This window comes from Phyllopteryx taeniolatus, chromosome 6, assembly GCF_024500385.1.
Source record: "Phyllopteryx taeniolatus isolate TA_2022b chromosome 6, UOR_Ptae_1.2, whole genome shotgun sequence".
Lineage (NCBI taxonomy): Eukaryota > Metazoa > Chordata > Actinopteri > Syngnathiformes > Syngnathidae > Phyllopteryx > Phyllopteryx taeniolatus.
This window is the reverse complement of record NC_084507.1, coordinates 5,056,173-5,065,931: the sequence shown is the minus strand read 5'-3', so window position 1 is coordinate 5,065,931 and position 9,759 is coordinate 5,056,173. Positions and strand designations below refer to the sequence as shown.

At 42.1% G+C, this 9,759-nt stretch overlaps 1 protein-coding gene across 2 annotated transcripts; it reads left to right on the top strand.

Moving 5' to 3' along the window:
* The first annotated feature begins 637 nt into the window (after nucleotides 1-637).
* pnisr (PNN-interacting serine/arginine-rich protein) lies at nucleotides 638-8,850 on the top strand. Of its 2 annotated transcripts, XM_061775744.1 has the most exons (12): nucleotides 639-791; nucleotides 1,258-1,363; nucleotides 1,459-1,632; nucleotides 2,723-2,964; nucleotides 3,268-3,430; nucleotides 5,185-5,375; nucleotides 5,493-5,630; nucleotides 5,707-5,806; nucleotides 6,329-6,382; nucleotides 6,682-6,876; nucleotides 6,984-8,079; nucleotides 8,534-8,850. In XM_061775744.1, exons 2-12 carry the CDS (start codon nucleotides 1,276-1,278, stop codon nucleotides 8,565-8,567), a joined length of 2,475 nt encoding a protein of 824 aa, XP_061631728.1. In that variant the 5' UTR covers nucleotides 639-791; nucleotides 1,258-1,275; the 3' UTR covers nucleotides 8,568-8,850. The 2 variants fall into 2 exon arrangements, with proteins under 2 accessions (XP_061631729.1, XP_061631728.1); XM_061775745.1 differs by lacking the exons at nucleotides 5,493-5,630; nucleotides 5,707-5,806; nucleotides 6,329-6,382; ... (1 more) ...; nucleotides 6,984-8,079; nucleotides 8,534-8,850 and having other exon boundaries at nucleotides 638-791; nucleotides 2,723-2,900; nucleotides 5,185-5,323.
* The last annotated feature ends 909 nt before the right edge of the window (nucleotides 8,851-9,759 follow it).

Sequence of the window (9,759 nt, the reverse complement as noted above, 5' to 3'; positions counted from 1 at the left end):
CCATAGGAAGGGCAACCCACATTGCCTTTTCTGGCTGTGCCTGGCTGGGCCCCATGGATGCAAGCGCGCGCCATCGAGACCCACCTCTGGGCCTGGCTCCAGAGGGGGGACCCGGTGAACCACGTCCGGGCAAGAGAAAACATGGTTCAATTATTTTACTCATCATAGTCTGTCTTTTAGCCATGCTTTGTCTGGTCCCTCAAATAGGACCTGCTTGCCATGTGTGACGCTGCCAGGACCATTCAGCCCCAGACAATTTAGCTCCACCCTCCACCATGATAAGGTGATGGCTCCAGGAGGGGTTGTTATTATTATTATTATGTTGTTGTTGAAATTATCTTGACTGTGAGAGAAGCTACATCAGGGAGGAATGATATTAAACTGTTATGTGATTTTTGTTTGCCATATATATGAGCAGTTTTAACAATTAAAATAGGAAATCATCAAACTTTATTGGGAGGTTGGCGTCAATTACTTTTGGCGTAAATTTTTTCGTTATTCACGGCACAGCTCCCTAGATTAAGATTACTTTATTAATTTATTATGAGATCAAATCTTTTCATGCCTACATTTTACAGCGTGGTCTTATTCAATATATTTCATACAAAGAAGAAACCCATTTCCTAAACCTATTCTGCAGTAAAGTAAACATGTCCAAATGCAGAGTCTTTTGTCAAATCCAGTAGAGGACAGGAAGCAGCAGAGTGTCACTCACATTTACTCTGAGCAGTTTGCTCTGGCACGGCAGCCATTTTGGACCACCAGCGCCTGAGACCAATTGTTCGGGAAAGGTAAGATTTTTATTTTTTCCCCCCACAAATTAGCATGGTTTGTGCTTCTATCATTGCATCTTTAAAGGCGTTATGTAAATGCGAAGTAATTGTCTCCCTGTTTAGTTGTAAGTGCAGCGGCTTAGTTAGCCGTCATTCTTAGCTTAGCTAAAACGAAGGCTTGTTAGCTTGGTTTAGGTTCCTTGGCTTTCAAACGTATATCCAGAGTACAATTTCAGGCTGCTTGGTTGGTTAGTATGTCCTTATTGTATATGCTTTGCAGTACCTTCGTTCGTAGAATAGTCCTTTCCATAATGTGCAAATTAATGTAGCATACCGTTACATCGGCAGCAGTCTATTGTAGCTAACTTGAGCATGATGCTAACGTTTGTTTCGAACGACTGTTCGTTGAACACTACAGTCATATTGGCTCTGGCCACCATGCACTTTTTTGGTGGAAATGTAATTCAAGTTTTCCTCTTTTCAGATTATAACTCAGAGAGGAATGTGGGATCAGGGAAGCCAACCCTGGCCGCAGTGGCCGTTGAGCCAGCAGCAGTGGATGCAGTCATTCCAGCACCAGCAAGATCCTGGTCAGTGAGAAAAGCACTGGGCACCTTTCACTAACATTGATTTTCGAGTGCCAACAAGTTTATATATTTTATGCGTGTTTGTTGAATTTGCATAGGTCAAGTGGACTGGGCTGCCCTTGCACAAGCTTGGATAGCTCATAAGGAGTCAACTGGATCCGAGCCTAACATTCAGCCCAACGGACAAGACATCCCAGGTCTGGAACCACCTGCACAGGGCAACCATGGGTCCTTCCAGGGTGATTCTGCTTTTGGCAGAATCTGGCAGCCAGGTACACATAGAAACATGATTAGATTAATTTTAATATTTTCGTGTTAGAATAAAATTTTCATTTGAGCCTTGTTTTTCTTCTAAATTGGTGTTATCTAAGCAAGGGTCGAGCAAGTTAAACACGTACAGCTTTGATGAAGAATTGTGTTGCTCGAAATTTGATTGATCAGCTATTTTGTTGTGTAATCACCAGTCTTAATTTAACTGAGATATAATAGATTTCACTACTTACCAACAAGAATCAAATGCAATTAGTTAAGCCCCAACTAATTTGCCACTGTGGAAATTGAGACAACGTAGGTCAGGACCGTGAGGAAATATTACACAAAGTGTGTTGTAAATGTTGTATTAATGTATCTACCTCCAGCACAGACTGAAAAAAGTGTGTAAAAAAATTGATGTTCTACGGGCTATCAAAATCCCCTCAACTTAAATACCTCTAAATCGGGTGTTTTCTAATACTGGCTAAACTGCTGCTATCATGTTGACATTACCCACAAAAATCTGTAAACTGGAGCTGCTTTGTATCCCGCCAAGGGAGCCCCCATCCACCATTGCTGCTGGCTCTGAGATTTTGTTACGCATAGAACACATGTCACCGTTTTATTTGGAACATGTTCAAATGCTGTCTGTTTATAACAGTACTTGAGATCTCAACATGGGCCAAAAAGGTATCCTTTTTTTCTCTCAAAGCTGAAATATTTTTCTCTTGGAGTAAACTTGATTAGCGAGACATTTCCAGGTTATCTGACCTTAATCTTTGGAATCTATTTGTATTCTCTTTTAGCACATACAGTGTCATAAACATTTTCATGATTGCCCGTTGCTCACATTGCGGTAGTTTTCAGCCATGTATTTATCTTTTCTGTTCTGCCTTTACTTTCTTATTTAGTTTGTTAAACATGGCAACACTGGTTAATTGCTAAGAATATAATGTCTTAACAATTGATCATTAATTTGTCCTATCACTTACTGAGGCAGTGGTAATATTTTAGTTCGTTTGACTCTACGGTGTAAAGCCAAGACACATGCTCTTGTTTTGCTGCCCACCTAGCTTTACCTATATTCATTAAGTATTTTGTCATGAACAGAATGGGGAATGCATGGCCAACCGCCACCGCCTCCTCCACCACCTCCTGAACAAACCTGGATTCCTCCTGGCTCAGCCCAGATGGATGTTGTGAACCCCAGTGAAGATAGCAACAGCCAGGACAGTGCAGAGTTCAACTCTGAAGCACATCGCGGGGTTTTCCCCCAGAACAGCCATGGGTATGGGGCACAGCCCGACAGCTACGCCATGGCCCCCATGGCCATAAACCAGTTTGATTATCAGGTATGCAGATGATGCAGTAAAAATTGTTGAAGCATTTGGGTTTTCCATAGAAACGTTGCCAGGTCATCTAGGTGTATCAGTCATTGCCTCCTTGAGGCAGTTGAAAGGAATCTATTGGCATGTTGAGGATCCAGCATGGTTTGGTATTCTTTTTATAGCTTTTGAGCCAAACAACATAACCAGTGCAGTCGTGAGTCATTTTGGCTCTTACCATTCTCAAAGAAGACAACCCCAAATCGGCATTCAGAAATTCAGACCTCAGATAACTTAATATAACTTTGATTTTGTGCTGTCTCTTAACAGCATGGAGCTGCTTCATCTTTTGCACCTCCGCCCTCTGGCTTCCACGCCCCATACTGGCAGGGTCCCCCTCAGAACAGACGGGATGCCCGACCACCTGGCTTCAGGGATCGGCCCAGATCCCCTATCCAGCTTCCTATGAAACAGGAAGCCCCAGCACCACTTGGTAAGCCCCTACTCACATAACGGGTCTGTGACACAAAGTCAAAGATGAAAAGCAAAATCATTTTCCTGTGCTTTACTTTTATGACTTTGATTCTAAATTGTACATGTAATTTTCTTATTTTGATTTCCTATTAAGTGAGGGAGCTGAGGCTGGTTTGTTCTCTCGTTATTCATACTTATCATACACCAACTAATGGAATATTACTTGATGAATACATGTCAACATAGTGTCAGTGCCAACAGCAAGCATGTGATCATAGTTGAGTATAGGGCTGTCATGAAAATTTTTCTAAAACGATATATTTCCCCCAAAACTATCACGATAAACGATAATACTGTTTTGTTAATGCCTCTGAAATCATGAAAAATAAGGCTTGCCCTTATTATTTTTTTGTCTTAAATTATTTGCTTCTAAATAATTATAGTTGATGTTGTTGTTATTATTATGTCATGTCTTGTTTCTATTGTTTTTCTTTACTCTGTTATATGGATCCCCCTTGGTCTGAAATAAGAATAGAGCTGCAAAGCGCCTGTTTTACATGGGGCCTTCTATTTCGATTATAATCTGTTTAGAAGCCCACACCGCATGAAAATGCTCCATATAAACACCTCAGTTGGAATAAACAGACCAAATCCGAATGGAATTTCATTCGGTTTCACAGGGGTGGAATATTCCTTTTGCCAAATCGAAGTAAATCTTCGCCATTTATACCGTCATTCAGAGTGCTGGGAAAAGCTCCTGTCTTCGCAATCTTCGTTTTGACGTGAATGCTTGGTGATGTCATCGTTTACGCACAACGTAAATATGGCTGCTCCCAACAGAGCTCATGTGTGACGGAGCTCTTGTTTTTAACTACTTTATAAGTGTTTTTTGTTAAGTGTATTTTTATTTAAATAAACTTATAAAAACAATCCCAACTACTGTGCTGAATAGACGACGGACCTCCATCTTGATAAATGACATGACATTCACAACGACGTGCACGTCTCATGGCTGTTCCGATTAATTTTAGTGTACATAATATATACACCCGATCGGAATGGATCAGGTCAAATGTAAACAGTTGACCAAAGATCTTCAATTGGAATGACAAAAAATGTCTCGATGGAAACCTGGCTACTATTTGGGTTGTCCGCTGAAGATGAGCCCTTCACCTGTCAATCAAATATACATTGACATTTGCTGTAGTCAACTAGTGGCTGAATAATGTCTGACACTGAGATTATGCTTAATAAAGAGTTAACAAGCCCATGTTTGTGTTAATTGGGGACTAACACACACACAACAACTCTGAGAAGCACTGATGTTTTACACAACTTTGCTGAGTGGAGCGAGCTGTTTAGCTTCTTAACTCGTTAGCTCGCAGGTTAGCTTGTGAGCTAGCTCGCGGCCGGTCTAGTGAACACAACAAACGGATAACTTTCCCTTAAGTGTCTCTTTTGTGTGAATCTTCCCGCTGCACATGGAGCAAGACTGGAGTATTGGACGGAGCCAACACCCGCAAGAGTATACCGGTCTGCCGTTGTTCCATGAGCCCACTAGCAGCTAATGACACAGCCGTCCACCTCTGTCGGCTCACTGTGTGATACGCACGCTGGCACAGCACAACAATGACAATTTACTGAGTCCGGAAAAACTATCGTCCATTTTATTTATCGAACGACGAGTTATAGTAATTATCGTGACAGGCCTAGTTAAGTAGTATTAAAGTAGTAGTCTGTGGCATGCTCATTTGGACCTCTGACCACCTCCAGATGCGGTGAAAAGACGTACTCTACCTGCCTGGATCCGAGAGGGGCTAGAAAAGAGGGACAGAGAAAATCAGAAGAAACTGGAGCGAGAGCGAATGGAGAAGGAGCGTGCAGAAATGTCAAAAGAGGATGACAAAGAGCGCGAGATGGATGATGGGGATGATGGGCCTCGTGTGCCCCGCAAGAGTAAATTTGTAAGCAGACTATTTTTTTATGCAACATGATCTTGGAAAAACATTGTGTTATGCATGTTGATGAAAGGATATCGGAGGTCGTGAACTGTTTAAAGTCTGTGCTGCTGTCTTTATCAGGACAGTGATGATGAAACAAATGAAGACAATGATGAAGAAAAGCCTCCTGTAAAAAAAGAGTTTTTTGTGCGGAGCCCATCGCCTCCAGCAGAAGACAGTGAGCCTGAAATGACTGAGGAGGAAAAGGAATTCCAGCTGGTCTGTCCTGCATTACAGATAATGAATGTCATAGTTAGACTAAGTGTGACCGTTTTTTGTTTGTTTGTCTGTTTAGATGGTCATCACAAAAACACTCCTCACAGAGATCCTTCTCGAGGTCACAAATGAAGAGATCTTGCATGTGGCAAAAGAAGTCCACCGCAAAGCAACACGAGGTCTGTTCTTGTCTTGTCCAGTGAATCCATTATTGCGTTTCACAAAAACTGTTAGTTTGAAGTGAATCTAAGGAGTGCACAATCATCATGTCTGATTACGTAGAAGTGGCTGAGCAAAAAAAAAAAAGGGGGGGGGGGTGGAAGGAATGATATAATTGCCGTTTACAACCATTCTCTGCTAATGCATCAGTGAGAGCTGGGCTTTTGAAACCTGCTGTGGTCCATGGTACTTAAGGTCCTGCTGCCCAGCAGTTCAACAGATAGGAGCCATGTGATGCACTAGTACAGAGTGGTTCTCCTCTCAAGACTGTTTTGATATGAATTGTCTCATGGATGTTTCTTTGTTAACCCTCTCTCTTTTCTCCCATTTTTTTAATTTTATTTTTTCTCCTGTTACCAATGGCAGCTTGTGTGAATAGTGGTTTATCTGTGACCCCCATCCCTTCTCTAGCGACTCTTGCCTTTGAGAGAATGGCAATATGTGTTTTAACATGTTGTTCCTGTTGTTGATGTGAATCAAAGCTCCTGCAAAACAGCTGGCACAGTCAAGTGCACTGGCTTCTCTGACTGGTCTCAGTGAGTATCCATTTTTTTACAGTGGGTGGGAGGGCAGGAGAATATAATTATTTCTTTATTATGTAGTTTGGGGGAACTACCTAAATATTCAACTTACGGTTCACATAAAGCTCTGGGTATAGTTTTGCCCCTTATAATAGAAGCATGCAATGCAGTACCTTAGTTGTGTTGTAAAACTAAGCTATACAAATTGCCCCTAAATAAGACTTTGGGTTAAGATTTGTGGTTTCACACATGGAATGTAAGTACTTGATGTTGATCTTTTTCCAACACTAAAACATGGGGTTCTGTTGTGGCAGGCGGGCTGGGGGACTATGGTTCAGAGGAGAGTGCAGATGAGGACGACCGCAGCGCCCGAGGGTCAGAGTCCTCCGACACTGATGAGGAGGAGCTGCGCCATCGTATCCGGGAGAAGCTGGATGCCTTCTATCGCAAGGAGCGAGAAATGCAACAGCTCCAAGAAAAACATGCACAAGATGCTCTGCTTGCTCGTGGTGAGACTTTATTGTCCTTGAATGCTTAATTTCTGGTTACTTTTAGTCACTTAAGCTGTAAAATCACTTGTGTACTCAATAAGCTTTTTTCTCTTGTGTCTCTACAGAGGAGATGGTGAAGGAACGATTGAGCAGAGAAAGGGTTGAATATGATGAAGGCCAGTCCGAAAATTATCACAAAGAGGAAGTAAAAGACAGGGAGCCAGAGCCCTTAGTAGAGAGGCGTAGGTCCCGTAGTGAAATTGAGAGTAGTGAGGGAAGGCATTTGGGCAGGGGGAAGGAAAGATCAGGCAGAAGTGGTAGCGATTCCCCAGCCAACAGTCACAGCAGCAGCTCTCGTTCTTCCTCCAGCCGCAGCAGCAGTCAGTCGTCCTCTTCATCTTCGACATCATCTTCTCGTAGTTCCTCGCGATCCTCTTCCCCTCGAAGGAAAAGGAGACGTAGTAGATCGTCGTCCCGTAAGGCCCGCAGGCGTAGTCGCAGCCACAGCTCACGTAGACGACGTAGTGAAAAGATACGGGACAGGAGGAGAAGCAGCACAGAGCAAAGAGCAGGACACCGCAAGAAAAACCGCAGTGATTCCAGAGAACGAAGGAACCGCAGGAGTAGCTCCAAATCCAGAGACCGGGGCAGGGGCAGGGCCCGAGACAGCCGCAGTCGCAGCAGAGACAAGGGCAGGGATAAGGAGAAAGACAGGGAGAACGAAAAGGACAGAGAGAAGGACAGGAAAAGAAGCAGGGAGAGCAGGGACAATAGTCACAGCAGCAAACACAAGCAGAAATCCTCCAGCAAAGACGAAGAAAGGAAGCGAGATCGAAGCCGTAGCCATGAGAAAGACAAAAAAAGGAAAGATAAAGATAAGGAGAGAGACTCTGAAAGAAAGGAGAAGCCAAGGACTAAAGAAAAGACCAATTCTTCATTTAATGAGGAAAATGGAAAATCTAAGAAACGGAAAGAGATGGACTCACACACTGACTCACTGACTGACAAGTACTGCAGGCAGGATAGCAAATCCAGTAAAAAGGGCTCAACGAAAGCTAGCAAGAGATTGTCAAACTCTGATTCAAGCAGATCCCCTACGCCGGAACTTAGTAAGGAAAAGAAATCTAAGAAATCCAAACGTAGTCGCTCACGGTCAGCGGAAAAATCACACAAGTCTGGTAAGAAGGCAAGCCGCAAACACAAGTCTAAATCGCGATCAAGGTAGTATTCATTTTTTTCCTCTTCTATTCCTATTCTGTGTTCTCATTGTACATCTAATTGTGATGTCTCAAGTCATCTTAATCAACATGTTTAAATCTTAGGAAATGATCCATTGTTGGACAAATGTTTTGGGAAGCTGGCTATCCGATGCAATTGTGTAGATTCAGCTATGATGTGACTTGGCCCCATGTTGCAGTGCTCAGGCCTCATCTGCAGTGTACCTTGCAAACATGAAGCTAGAGAGCTTTTGGGACCATTTTGTAGGTCAAAGTGAATCCACACTTAAGGTCTTACAGGGTAGACTTTCTGAACACTGATTTGTGAATAGTTTGTTTTCCTGATAATATCTGGTGGGTGGTGCAGTATAGTTGTGTACTGCATTTTACTGTTTTTTTTTTTAGTCCAAGTGAATGTATCAGTGCGTTATTAATCTGTTCTGTGTATCCTTTTTCAGGTCAACTTCCCCCACTCGTCGTAGCAGACACTGAGGATGTGCTTCCGTACCTCTAAATTCCACAAGATCAAGTGGCTTGTCTCATTATAGAGGCAGTTGTGTAGGTGGTCATCCCTTTACACTTGTTTCCCCATTGTAAATATGTTATTTTTAAAGTGTGTCTGAGGAACAAGACATGAATGGTTTAGATTATTTCATGTATCATTGGCAAAGCATAAGCCTTGGCTGACACTAAGGACTGACATATCATTTAAATATTAACAGGATTCACAGTTTCTCAAACTTATTGTAAAATGTCCAATAAAACTATGTCCTTGTCTTGTCTCATTGGTCCTTTAATATTGACCATCATTAATATGCATATTAATCAATTCAAAATGGAAAATATTGGAAAGATGTGCTTGTCCTAAGTTGTGTATTTGTGTTATATTGCTTGTCTCGGGTGTCAGTAGCTCAGCAGTCATCAATGAAGTCTGGCCAGTTATGCGTGGGCACCACGTTGCCCACCTTATATAGTGTCAGCGTACATCTTATTGCTTTCACTTTCAATATAATATTCATACACTTCAAGGAACTTCAATGTGTTTAGTATTGTATAATGTGAACGTAATATGCAATTATATATTTAATACACGCCCTTGTATATGCCTTATGTGTACTGTACTTGGGTCGAATAAAATTTATTGACCCGTCATAGCAGCAAACACGGAAGTACAAGTATCAGTTGATTATCACGTTAAAACAATGGAATGTGACCAGTATTTAACAGCTATTCGCTACCACTTGTCATAAAGAAACAATTAGCCGCAGGTTTAAAAAAGAAATAGTTACCATTTTCGTTTTTAAAAGAATACGTTGTCTTTCTGTGTTTATTTCAAAACGATGCATCAGTAAGCGTCGCCCGGAATGTGTGGCACAGCCTACAGCCACACAAAGAATTTGGACAAAAATCCTCTTACAAATTGGCAAAAACTGGGCAAAGCCACTGCAGTTAAACGCACGCATATGGGGACGCTGGGTAACAACATGGTGCCTACCAACCATCTGACACCAACTTAACCAATAACGGTAGCGCGGTGAGTTCAAAGTATGACCAGACTTGATATACGACTTAGTAGCTCATACACACTTCTGAAATAACAATTTGCTCGAATTATTTTTAATTATGTGAATTATATTCATCTATGTGAAGACAATTATCACGGTGAGTTGACAAGGAAGTCACT